Raw genomic sequence first — 13,431 nt, forward strand, 5'->3', positions numbered from 1 at the left:
ATTCGTTCTAGGATTGACTGTCGCCGTGTTCATGTGGAAAGTCGTCACAAAAAGCGCAAGTGTAAGTCACTATGGCTTTTCCGATTATGAGTGGTTTAACGATGATAAATCACGTACAGAAACACACTGAACACCATGAGGATGAACTTTTGACGCTGTCTGATTGGCCCCGTCCGCTCGTAGCATCGGCCGCGTCGGGACTTAAAGGGATGATGAACCGAACATTTCATTGTCTATAATAAACGGCGCACTATCTTTTCATGAGTGAGCAGCCGCTGGTGTGCGCGAGCACACGCAACGGAATTGTCGTCATCATATTATTGACCTTATCATATTCAACTTAATAAGCTCAAATGGGGGATATAATGACGTCAATATCGTTGCGTGTGTGTATAACTCATGGAAAGATGGTGCACCGCTTATTATACACACTAAAATGTTCGGTTCGCCATCACTTTAAAGCGAAACCATCTACGAGTATCAAACGAAACTGCTGATCGCCTAAAGAAATATGTTGATCACTAATAACTTCCCGCATTCGTACCCTACAGGAAAAGAGAACATCTCAAAATCGGAGGGCCACATTGCATCGCGCCAACGCAACGTAACCTTTCAGCAACCTAGGGAAAGAAAATGTCGTTCAAAGAGAACTGGTAAATTACTTATCCATGACTGATTTCCAAAACAAAGTGCTGTAAATCGAAGAAAGATAGTGATATATATATTCTTAAGATAGCTTAGCTGCTCTTACGGGGGGTACGAATTGCTGGACTGATATATGATGGACTGCTACTAAATTTATGATATCTCTCCAATGGTCGCTACATTTTGGTAGTTTGTGCTAATTGCGTCTTACTTTGAACAACAACAAAAAAAAAATATCTTGTGATTCAGAATTTTGGCCAATCACGTAAGGGGTTACCAGATAAAGGATAGTTTAAAACGTATAAATAACGCAAGGAGCCTTTTGATTATAAATTCATTTTCGTTTTAAAAAACAATGAAAGCATACAATTAGTATCTAGACCACCGCGCCAAAACTTGCAACTCTCTCGCGTCCTTTGCTTGCTTAGATCAAAGACGACATGATGGATTATTAGTAGTGTTTGGTATAAAAACGTCCACGGGGTTTGATATGTTCAGTATACATTTTTAAGGTCATTATTTTCGTAAGGCTTAATATGCACAGTTTGGTAATTAACTCGCTAGATTACCAATTAGTTACGATAACAGCACCACTGAATATACGTGAGCAGTGGGTTATAAAATATTAGATGTTAGAACTAGCTTGCCACTTTTCTATGCATACTTAAAGACCTGTTATGTTTTTTTAAAAGACGCGGCATTCTGCGTGTAGTGTTTCTGCCTTATTTACCATGACTCTAATGTATGTATTGGAAGGTCATAAAAATGCAACTTACCCTACACCATGACGACAACGAACATCTTTTTTCACTCCAGACATATCCGTTGAAAAGGCGACGAATAAGGGTACATGCCTCAAACAATCAGTGGTAGATGGCAGCTTGACCAAGAGGACGACGCTTCTCGAGACGTCTATGGGTGTGTCACTCTCCACTTTGAATTAAATGTTGTATTGCGTGGCTTTCCGGGTACACGAATTTCAGATTTTGATGAGGAGCGCAAGTTCGTCTGCTCCTTGCACAGGGTTTGCGATGATGTGAGAACGCCGAGCTCTTATTGGCTGATGAACAAAATAGTGGGTGGACCTCAAGGCATCTAGCACTGGGGTCTACCCACTATCCTTTCAATCACAGCCAATCAGAGCCCGTCGTCATTCTGACGTCACCGCTACTCCTGCGCAAGATGCAGACGGCTTGCTCTCCGCATACCGTGAGCTATCGCTTTAAACACTGCAGTCACTGACAACTTAAGGAACGCAGTGCGTGGTTCATTATGTTCTCGCTCCATGCTTCGGTATTCGTTCATCGCCGTTTTTATCGTCTGATACCGAAATCTTATTGACTGCGAAGCAAAAGTAGGACGCCGGGCTCTCGTCACGCCCTGGGTTATTTAAGATGTCTGTAACTATAATAAACGTTATTTTCAAATTTTAAAACAGACGCTCCAAAAAGACACTTGTCTCCAGAATCGAAGATCCGCAATATTGTAAGTCCCCCGAGGACCATCAAGATGGCGCCAAGGTCTCCAGATGGAGTAGATTTTTGGAAACCTCCTGGCGCCGGACCTTTCTATGCCAGACTTCATCAGTCTGGCGACCCTTCGTCAGCTGTTTCTCCTGGTGCGTTGAAATTTCCATTCATCAACCAGAAAAAAGAAAAATAGTGATATTGAAAATATAACGTATAGCATAGAGGCACGCTCTACGCCAGACTTCATCACTCTTGCGACCCTTCGTCATCTGTTTCTTTTGTTTCTCCTGATTTTTTTAAACCTTCATGTATCAACGAGGAAAAAATACATGTTTATACTAAAACATGAACATGGCATATGATGGAAAGGCACATTTTAATGCCTCAGCTTCGTGAAACTATAACATTGCTAAGGTGCATTGTATACATTATGTTCAACTTGAAAACCAGTAAGAAAAAATTTTTTGTGTATCTGTTTTTATTTTTTTTTATGTTTTTTGTTACCAGCCGAAGCAGAAGACAACAGCAAAGTGACGTTTGAATCAGGAGCTAGCCTCCTTTCCAGGGAAGGCTTTGCAGGACCATCACGTGATCAAACATTCGGTAAAATGTTCGGTCGTATTTATACGTGGGCTACAAAGATTAAATATGATGTCAAAAATGTCTGAGCTTAATTTTCTTCTTGTATGTAACGGCGTCTTATTCACTTTTCACTGCATGAAGAAACCAAGTGTAAAAGAAAGATATAGAGCTCTGACCAAAAGCCATCATTAAACCAAACACACATATTTCCCTGACGGTGCCGTGAGCTCCTGGTGGAGCATAGAAAATCTTCTATTTAATCGCATTCTCTAAAAGTTTTCAGAAATAACATCCTAACATTATCTTTGTTCCTTACATTCAGAATAGCAATATATTTAATGCAAGCAAGGTCGCGCTTATGAATATCGGCAGTTCATAAGATAGTCATATATAATGCATTTCATATATCAAACTGAGTCAATAGTGATGAATTCGTTTTTATATTGACCCACTTTACTACTTATTGATTTGTTCCTACAGGATCAGAATATTACGACACTAGCGTATGCGAGAAGCTACGTTTCTCTCACTGCCCCACCTTTCCGATGCGAGGAAAAACGAAGATGCCCAAAGAGCCTACGCCCGGTTAGTTTTACCAGATCAATAAAACAAACACGCATATAAAGAGCTCTAATTCACGAATTCTGTAATTAATAAGGATCATGCGATGATGGTGTGTAGACGGCAGAGTAACTAACGGATATGTTGTTGACACCACTGTATAGCTCCTGGAGATTATGACCCAGAGAAGGCAGATCCTTGGGTGAGACCCGTGTCTCCATCATATTCATTTGGACTCAAGATTTCATGTCAGCCGTCGTGTGACCTTCCCGGTGTGTATATTCAACCAAAGATTCCACACGTGTCCAACGTTAAACGTGCCATGTCTTCTTGTTTTTTTTTTACATCACGAGCATTATTTTGAATGACGAGAAGCCAGTGCTGCATTAAGCGATACAAATCGGAAAGAAGTGTGATATGAATATTTTGTAAAGCATTATTACTAGAATGAACATTTCATATATCTTTTTTTAGTCATGCTTTGTAGGGCACCGAAACTGAAGCATCGCGAACATAAGGAGTACGGCATCTTGACTTCTTCTCACGGACGATAATCTACTCGAAATTAAGGGGTCTTTGTAGGATACATATGAGATCAACACGTGCAAGATTCAAATATGTTGTTTATGCTAGATGTATGAACCGGCACGCCGCTTCGCCGCCAGGCCAATATGGTGGCGCTGCCGTCGGCATGGCACATTAGGGAGGCTGTAGTGAGGGTGGGCGCAACTCAAAACCTGGAGAGCGTTTGCAATTTAATGGCGGCGCCTGAGGGAGAGGATTCGAGAAAGGATATGCGCCAGTGTTGCCTGCATGAGAACAGGCGCCCGCTCTGTTGCAACTCTGTTGCTCCATGCGCCTCTCCTCCTCTCGCCTCCCATTGCAAGCAACGAGCGCCTTGGCGCAGCCTCTCTCGCTTCCTTCTCGCTCCGAGAATTGCAAACGTCGAGCGGAGAAAGCAAAGTTGCCAGACAAGCAACAACGTCCAAGATGGCGGAATTTACCATTTTTCGCGTTAAAAAAATACTTAACCTATCGCAACAAAACTGGTGGCTATGGAAAAGTAATCATTTATACCTTGTGTAAATTATTCAAGCACCTTAATGGGCTTTTATGACCTGAGTTAGGAAAGAAAACGACCCTTTGCCCCATAGACTCCCAGCAAAATTTAGCAATTAAATGGCGTCCATGTCCCGTGATCGCCGATCTAGCAGTTGCACCCACCCTCACTTGAGCCTCCCTATGGCACATTCACACACAGTTAACCTCATATGTTATTCTGATTTCGGTGCACGCGCAGTGCCCAGATCCTATTTGAGCAAAAGCGGGCTTGTTTGTAAAACAGCGCGTTGGCGTATATGTGACCATACAAAAACGTCCCTTCTGCCTGACACAATCATCCCGCAGCTCCTGGGGACTACAGTCCTGAAAGAGCCGACAAGGCTGTCTACCCAGCGGCGCCCAGATGCTTTTTCAGTCGAAGAACGGAGGACATCGACGACACGTTCGAAAGACGTCACTGTAAGCAAGCTACCATCCTCGTGCTCGCTCTCGCGACAGTAACTGCACTTTCGACACAACAGCACCCTGAAGCACTGCACTCTTTTATCAATAAACATTTTTGCACAACTCCTTGCACCGTGCACTGTGGCTTGTTTTTTTTTTCCCCATACCATATCACGTCTTCTACAGGTTACTCATAAGAGTATTCGATTAGAATGGCAATTACTCTTGCGTAAAAAAACGTTCAATTATATCACTTTGCACTGTGGCGTGTTTGTTTTCTCTAGTGTCATTGTACCGTTCTTGTACACGTTACTAAAAAGTAATCGTCGATGATTATACAATTCATCTTGGATAAAAGGTGTTCAGTTTTATTACTTTGCACTGTGGCTTGTCTGTTTTCTCTCGTGTCATGTTACCGCTCTTATGCACGTTACTCAGAAAAGTAATTTACTCTTGGTTAACAAAAAATTCATTTAGATTATTTTGCTCTGTGACTTGTTTGTATTCTTTCATGTCATTATTCCGCGTTCATTTTCTGCTTTTCCCTCACGCAAACGGGACATCGAGTATTTCCTCAGTTCACTTCGGCTAAACACTTTGAAAAGAAATATTGTAATCTGAACGCGAATCTTAGGGATTATTTGCAAAACTAAGTTGTTGGTTTATTTCATTTGGATATCAACACAGGGCCACCTTCTTTGACGGAATGATACTCTACAATTTGGCTGTCCGCTCCGAAAACGCTGGGAGCCGTCTCGCACCATTACAAGGGCGACAGATCGTTCACTAAAACAATAAAAAGATTAAACTGTGCAGAGCCCGAATTTATTTATTTAATTGCAAAGTCTAGTTAGCGGGCCCATACATAAGGATCAATATGTGAAAAATAATTGAACCCTGAGGATAATGGAGTTGTATGACATAAATAAACACTTCTACGGTACTAACTGAATGTCATCAAATATTCTATCTTCGTCAAAGAAACCAGCAGAGCAAGGTGACTCTTCAACTTGTCAGATGGTGAACTTCACAATAGTTTTTATTAATAAACTACTTTGCGATACTTATTACCATCAAGCGACCAATACCAATTCCAACCCCACCTGATATTAGGTGTCATCAGGTGGTCAGAACTGCATGAAAGGTTTGTTCGGCAGTAATATAGACCCTCCGAAGCCATGCCCCGCTACCTTTATTATTGACAGAACATTCAAGCTCCTGGTTTCAAAAAAAAAAAAAAAAAACCGTAGACATTGCCAGTCTGAAGTCGCGCCTGTTGCCTGAGTGAATCCTTATATTTCGCTTTGAGCGGACGCTTATATGCATTCTGATTGCTGGTGTTGAAATTATAATCGAGGACTCGGTGGCAACGAACGGTAGTACAGCGTGTTCGAACTTGTAACAGTTTGTAAAGGCGCCAACTGCAAGCAGCTTGGGTACAAATTTTCTGAAGTGATGCGTCACTTTCTTACTTTATATTGCGATTGCGTTTACATTTGCCTGTGATTTCAATCTGAATTTCTTTTGCTTTCATATTTACGGTAGATATGTATTCCTCATATCGTAGGTAAACTCCCATCGTAACTATATACTGCGTATATTTTTGTGTTGTGATATATGAGTATGAACTAAAGTAACGTAAACATTCAAAATTAGCGCCCGACATTTGCATGTAAAATGTAGGAAAGCGCTGAAGTCCCATCTGCAGGTAGCGGTTCCTCAAACTCTAAGGAGTGTAATGGAAGTTAATCGCTCAAGTAACAGTACCTTTGCTTCAGTAACACACGGTACGGGAATTTCTATTTAAAGTAAAATAATGTTTGTTGTTTGCAAAAAAGTTTCATAAAACCATGACGGGTCCCCGAAGTAAAAGGACACACTTTTGAAGCCAGACATCTCAGATAAATTTCGCGGGTTTTGTAAATCTTCGTAACCCTTATTTTTCAACAAATTTTCAAAATTTTTCTTAATTCCGACACAAACTTAAATTGTCAAAACAGCACGTAGTTTTTAGTATCACCGCTAAAAATGAGTCTCATAATCTTCTTTCAACAGCTCCCGGGGCCTATCATCCCGAGAAGGCTGACGAAAGCGTACGATCACTGAGCCCTAGTTACACCTTCGGCATCAAACTGAAGGATCCTAAACCGGAGGAGGTACCCGGTAGGTTTCCAGGGTAACCACTTACTGGTTGGACTAACCCTAGCGGCTCCCGAGCGTGGCACTAACCTTCACCTTGCAAAGTGACGCATGCGTACGTCACGCAATTAAGGAGATGCACTGTACCGAGATGCACTGCGAATACTTTGTGGTCACCTGTCCTTGCCTGCACTCTAGACACCTCTCTGTGGCCATGACACACCATTGGTGGATAGCTTCGCAACAAAGTCTGCACATCTGGCGTCGTGTCACTGTCTCCGTCACTGAATTGTAGAACGACTGTGTAGTTACACACTATATCCGGTGACAGGGTATGAACCAAGTAAGGGTTCTGACCCCAGCACGCACTGATTGCCTTTCGCCGGGCATTCGCTGTGAGTCAGACGAAGTGATAGCAAAGGCAGAAAACTCGCGTACGAGACGGAGCATCTACTACGTTCTTAATCTGTCACCGACTATTAGTTGTATACACGCAGACAAAAGGTGTACGATGTATCTCGTTGTCTCATCATTAAACGAGTTGTCAGTACTGTCTTGTCTGTTGCGACTACATGAAAAAGCCGAAGCCAACATATGTTTAAGTGCTATCGCCCTGCATGAAGCAGCGCTCCTTTTGGCTCGTCACCTGCGTTAGATCGAAACTCACTTGAACTTGGTGTATTATTCTGTACGCCCGTTCGCTTAACAACTTTTTTTTACAATGCATGCGCTGTTTCCTGCCCTGTCATCAGCACCCGGCGCCTACTGTCCCGAGAAGGCCGACACAGTGCTTGCTGCCACACCTGCTTACAGCTTTGGTTTGAAGCCTAAGGACTTGAGGCCCGATGACATTCCCGGTAACCGCCTTTCTTCTCAGGAGATCGTTTGTAATTCAAGTCTTTCGTGGAAGTTGAAACCAGTATTCAGACTATAGACAGTTCCTATAGCACCCTTCTTCGCGCTGCTATATTTGTCTACAGAGCTGTGAAACGCGCTCTGAGCATGCGCTGTAGCTAACTTTAGCGGAATATCATACGCCGGGTTTGCGTTTACATCCCGTTGACTCTACATTTTTTTTTACTTGCTGATAAGTGCTCAAAAGTGCATATATTTGAGATACCCCTATAGCAAGCCAAAGATGCATCAGAAATGACATTTTCTGCCGACAATCAGGTTACTAAAGGACAATAAAAATACAATGCTCGCTTGTTTATGACAGGCTCAAGGTTATGAACAATAATCAGCACTTCTCTAAACACTGCTTTCTGACTCACCACTTCAGCGTCCAGCACTTCTGATTACCGATGACTCTCCAAAGAGCATTTAGGTGTAGTCATATTAAAAAAAAAATGCACAGATAAAAACCTCAACATTATTCTAAGATTTTCTCCCGAGTTCAGTCACATACCTGAATATAATAATAACTTGAGGTCCCACGGGTCCCACCTCCGAACTAATGCTCTCCAGCCTGTGGCGACAAACACAGCTCCACGTGTGTCCTTTCCCGTGCCTACTGATCGATTTGAGAAAAGATTCATAAATCGCACACGCTCCATTTTACTAATAACCGAACTGTCAATGCTTTAAATGTTTTTAACGTTTTTTGGGTTATTTTCTTCAGTAAAAAGGGCATGAATGGTAGGGTGTGCTAGTTCTCACCCTTCGTCTTGTTCCTGCCAAAAAAAAAACACTGTGACACTACACGAAACCCTAAACTCATATACAATAGTATATCTTAAATCGACTGTTGGATCCGTAGATGCTTGCTTCGCGTTTTTTTTTTCTTATTTCGGGTGGTTTATTTTAGGCTCTTTAATATAAGAGAGGTTTTGAAAGAAACAATCTATGAACACCAGCGCCAAAGTCCACAATATGTTCCCAAGTGAACATAGAGGCAACAAAGATTAAAAACCCACATCCGTGAAAAGAAAGGGTTTTCTTTACAGACGAAATACAAGCATAATGCTCCAGCCAATAATTTTCAGGTTTTCTGTGAATTTATAAAACCCCTCATTACCCCTTGGTGGCGGGGTTTGTCATTGCGTGCTGCCCTGAAAGCATCAAAGAATAAATCCACCACAAATCATCACACGCTCCTTATGTAAAACCTAAACAATAATTTGCAGTTTTATTTATAATTTTCACACAATTTAAGCAAATATTGCAAGTTTTAACGCGCTTCTTTATGCATGATCTACTTTAGCAACTTGCACCTACGGTCCCCAACAATTAGAAAGCATGAAAGCATACTAACGGCATCACCATCTTACAGCTTATCGTTCGTTCTACGCATTTACTAGGTTGATATTTATCAATAAGCCTAGTTTATACAACCGCTGATGTGTCTGTCATTCGAGCTTCAGCAGAACGATGTGGCTTTTGCATTTTTTTTAATACTGTATTTTTCGTGGCTTGGTTCCACTTCTTAGCACGCTCTATAATGAACCTCTCAGAATGCTTAAGCCATATTCTTGCACGTGAACTACATTAGCTTACCCTCAACAGCACCTGGCAGCTACAGCCCAGAGAAAGCTGACAAAGTGCTGGATGCAACACCAGCTTACAGCTTCGGCTCCAAGCATAAAGACCTTAGGCCCGACGATGTTCCTGGTAATTAAGACAAACCTTCACATACTTTTATAAACCTCAAATGTGGCTCTTGTGCTGCCGATATTGCGGTATTTATCGTCATCTAGCCTACCAACACGTCTATCTCTGCCTGTCACTTTACTGCATGCACTTGTATCATAGATGTTGAATATGATGCATGGACGTCCTCTTACAATGCATTTTCACTACATCGCCCAAATTCAGCACCCCGAACCTACCGGCCACAGAAAGCTGACAAACTACTAGCTGGAACGCCTTCTTACAGCTTCGGCTCGAAGTATAAAGATCTTTCGCCCGACAATGTTCCTAATAATTAAAACATACCCTCTTACGCTTTTATCTCAGATATGACTCTTGCACTTCCGATAGTTCATCATTATGTACCTTCCAGTAAGCTACTAATACTTCTATCTCTCCCTTTCACTACACTGTATGTTCTTCTATCAAAAACTTTGAGCATGCTTTATACCCGGCATCTTACAATTCACTTTCACTACATTGCACTAATACAGCACCCGGGATGTTCCTGGTAATTAACCCATAACTTCACACCTGTTATCTTAGACATGGCACTTGAACCTTCGAAAGTTCAACATTCTTTGCCTTTCTACCAATACTTCTATCTCTTCCTGTCACTCCACTGCATGATATCCTATCATAAACACTGAACATCACTTATGCACGTACTCTCCCAATGCATTTTAACCACATTGCCCTAATACAGCACCCGGAACCTACCAGCCGGAGAAAGCTGACAAGGTACTTGATGGAGCACCTTCTTACAGCTTCGGCTCCAAGCATAAAGACCTTAGGCCCGATGATGTTCCTGGTAATTAACACTCACTTTCACGCCTGTTTATCTCAAATATGGCACTTGAACTTTCAATAGTACAAGATTATATACCTTTCTACCAATACTTCTATATCTGTCTGTCACTGTACTGCATGCTCTTCCATCATAAACGTTGAACATACTTTATGTAATGTACACTCACAATGTATTTTTACCACATTTCCCTAAAACAGCACCCGGAACCTACCGGCCGGAAAAAGCTGACAAAGTACTAGCATCTACACCTTCTTACAGCTTCGGCTCCAAGCATAAAGACCTGAGGCCGGACGATGTTCCGGGTAATTAACCCATACCTTCACACATGTCTATTTTAGATATGGCACTTGGACGTTCGATAGTACAAGATTCTTTACCTGCTAAGAATACATATATGCCTTCCTCTTATTGTACTGCATGATTTTTCGTCACAAACTTTGAACATCCTTTATGCATGTACCCTCACAATGCATTTTCTCCGCATTGCCCTAATACAGCACCCGGAAGCTACCGGCCAGAGAAAGCTGACAAAGTACTTGCAGGAACACCTTCTTACAGCTTCGGCTCCAAGCATAAAGACTTTAGGCCTGACGATGTTCCTGGTAATTAACCCATACCATCACACCTTTTTATCTTAAACATTGTGCTTGAACTTTCGATAGCTTAACATTTTTTGCCTTTCTACCAATACTTCTATTTCTTTCTGTCACTTCACTCCACAATATCCCATCATAAACGCTGAACATCATTTATGCACGTACTCTCCCAATTGATTTTCACCACATTGCCCTAATACGGCACCCGGAACCTATCGGCCAGAGAAAGCTGACAAGGTACTAGCTGGAACACCTTCTTACAGCTTTGGCTCCAAGCATAAAAACCTTAGGCCCGACAATGTTCCTGGTAACTAACCCTTACCGTCACTCCTGTTTATCTAGGATATGGCACTTGAACTTTCGATAGTACAAGATTCTTTTCTTTTGTACCAATAATTCTATCTCTGCCTGTCACTGTACTGCATGCTCTTTCATCATAAACGTTGAACATACTTTATGTATTGTACTCTCACGTTTCATTTTAACCACATTGTCCTAATACAGCACCCGGAACCTACCGGCCGGAAAAAGCTGACAAAGTACTAGCTGCTACACCTTCTTACAGCTTCGGCTCCAAGCATAAAGACCTGAGGCCGGACGATGTTCCAGGTGATTAACTCACACCTTCACACATGCTTGTCTTAGATTTGGCACTTGGACGTTCGATAGTACAAGTATCTTTAATTTCTACCAATGCATCTATCTCTTCCTCTTACTGTACTGCATGCTCTTTCATCCCAACCTTTGTACATGTCATAGGCACGTATCGTCACAACGCATTTTCACCGTATTGCCCTAATTCAGCACCCGGAAGCTACCCCCCAGAAAGAGCTGACAAAGTACTTGCTGGAACACCTTCTTACAGCTTCGGCTCTAAGCATAAAGAACTTAGGGGTGACGATGTTCCTGGTACTTAACCCATACCTTCACACCTGTTTATGTTAGACATGTCAATTGGACTCTGGTAGTTCAAGATTTTTTGCCCTTTCTACCAATACTTCTAACTCATTCTGTCACTTTACTGCATGGTCTTCCATCATAAATGTTGAACATCCTTCCGGCACATATTTTCACAATGTATTGTCATCACATTGCCTCAATACAGCACCCGGAACCTACCGGCCAGAAAAAGCTGACAAAGTACTAGCTGCTACACCTTCTTACAGCTTTGGCTCCAAGCATAAAAACCTGAGGCCGGGCGATGTTCCCGGTAATTAAACCATATGTTTATCTTTGATTCCGTACTTTCTAAAAATACATCTATATCTTCCTCTTACTGTACTGCATGCTCTTTCATCACAATCTTTGAACATCCTTTATGCATGTACCCTCACAATGCATTTTCACCGCATTGCCCTAATACAGCCCCCGGAACCTACCGGCCGGAGAAGGCTTACAAAGTACTTGCTGGAACACCTTCTTACAGCTTCGGCTCCAAGCATAAAGACCTTAGGCCGGACGATGTTCCAGGTGATTAACTCACACCTTCACACATGCTTGTCTTAGATTTGGCACTTGGACGTTCGATAGTACAAGTATCTTTAATTTCTACCAATACATCTATTTCTTCCTCTTACTGTACTGCATGCTTTTTCATTCCAACCTTTGAACATGTCATAGGCACGTATCGTCACAACGCATTTTCACCGTATTGCCCTAATTCAGCACCCGGAAGCTACCGGCCAGAGAAAGCTGATAAAGTACTTGCTGGAACACCTTCTTACAGCTTCGGCTCCAAGCATAAAGAACTTAGGGGTGACGATGTTCCTGGTACTTAACCCATACCTTCACACCTGTTTATGTTAGACATGTCAATTGGACTCTGGTAGTTCAAGATTTTTTGCCCTTTCTACCAATACTTCTAACTCATTCTGTCACTTTACTGCATGGTCTTCCATCATAAATGTTGAACATCCTTCCGGCACATATTTTCACAATGTATTGTCATCACATTCCCTCAATACAGCACCCGGAACCTACCGGCCAGAAAAAGCTGACAAAGTACTAGCTGCTACACCTTCTTACAGCTTTGGCTCCAAGCATAAAAACTTGAGGCCGGACGATGTTCCCAATAATTAACCCATATGTTTATCTTTGATTCCGTACTTTCTACCAATGCAACTATATCTTCCTCTTACTGTACTGCATGCTGTTTCATCACAATCTTTGAACATTCTTTATGCATGTACCCTCACAATGCATTTTGACCGCACTGCCCTAATACAGCACCCGGAAGCTACCGGCCGGAGAAAGCTTACAAAGTACTTGCTGGAACACCTTCTTACAGCTTCGGCTCCAAGCATAAAGACCTTAGGCCCGACGATGTTCCTGGTAATTAACCCATATCTTCACACCTGCTTATCTTAGACATGACACTCTGACTTTGGGTTAGTTCAAAATGTTTTGCCTTTCTACCAATACTTCTACTTCATACTGTCACTTTACTGCATGCTCTTCCATCATAAACGTTAAGCATCCTTTCTGCACCTATTTT

At 42.0% G+C, this 13,431-nt stretch overlaps 1 protein-coding gene across 10 annotated transcripts in view; it reads left to right on the forward strand.

Annotated features, from left to right (window-relative positions):
• LOC8023913 overlaps positions 1–13,431 on the forward strand; it is a 97,788-nt gene that overhangs the window by 66,378 nt on the left and 17,979 nt on the right. For 3 of the 10 annotated variants that reach the window (XM_042293418.1, XM_042293421.1, XM_042293420.1), the window contains exons 24-41: positions 552–653; positions 1,462–1,563; positions 2,084–2,263; positions 2,622–2,717; positions 3,177–3,281; positions 3,422–3,529; positions 4,665–4,778; positions 7,655–7,759; positions 9,408–9,512; positions 10,237–10,341; positions 10,539–10,643; positions 10,839–10,943; positions 11,442–11,546; positions 12,043–12,147; positions 12,303–12,407; positions 12,603–12,707; positions 12,904–13,007; positions 13,163–13,268. In XM_042293418.1, the coding sequence (XP_042149352.1) occupies positions 552–653; positions 1,462–1,563; positions 2,084–2,263; positions 2,622–2,717; positions 3,177–3,281; positions 3,422–3,529; positions 4,665–4,778; positions 7,655–7,759; positions 9,408–9,512; positions 10,237–10,341; positions 10,539–10,643; positions 10,839–10,943; positions 11,442–11,546; positions 12,043–12,147; positions 12,303–12,407; positions 12,603–12,707; positions 12,904–13,007; positions 13,163–13,268 (1,962 nt within the window). The remainder of the gene's footprint in view (positions 1–551; positions 654–1,461; positions 1,564–2,083; positions 2,264–2,621; positions 2,718–3,176; positions 3,282–3,421; positions 3,530–4,664; positions 4,779–7,654; positions 7,760–9,407; positions 9,513–10,236; positions 10,342–10,538; positions 10,644–10,838; positions 10,944–11,441; positions 11,547–12,042; positions 12,148–12,302; positions 12,408–12,602; positions 12,708–12,903; positions 13,008–13,162; positions 13,269–13,431) is intronic. The other 7 variants (XM_042293422.1, XM_042293423.1, XM_042293425.1 and 4 more) reach the window with 5 other exon arrangements.

This window comes from Ixodes scapularis, unplaced genomic scaffold (genome assembly GCF_016920785.2).
Source record: "Ixodes scapularis isolate PalLabHiFi unplaced genomic scaffold, ASM1692078v2 PGA_scaffold4__175_contigs__length_147842914, whole genome shotgun sequence".
NCBI classification, from domain to species: Eukaryota; Metazoa; Arthropoda; class Arachnida; order Ixodida; family Ixodidae; genus Ixodes; species Ixodes scapularis.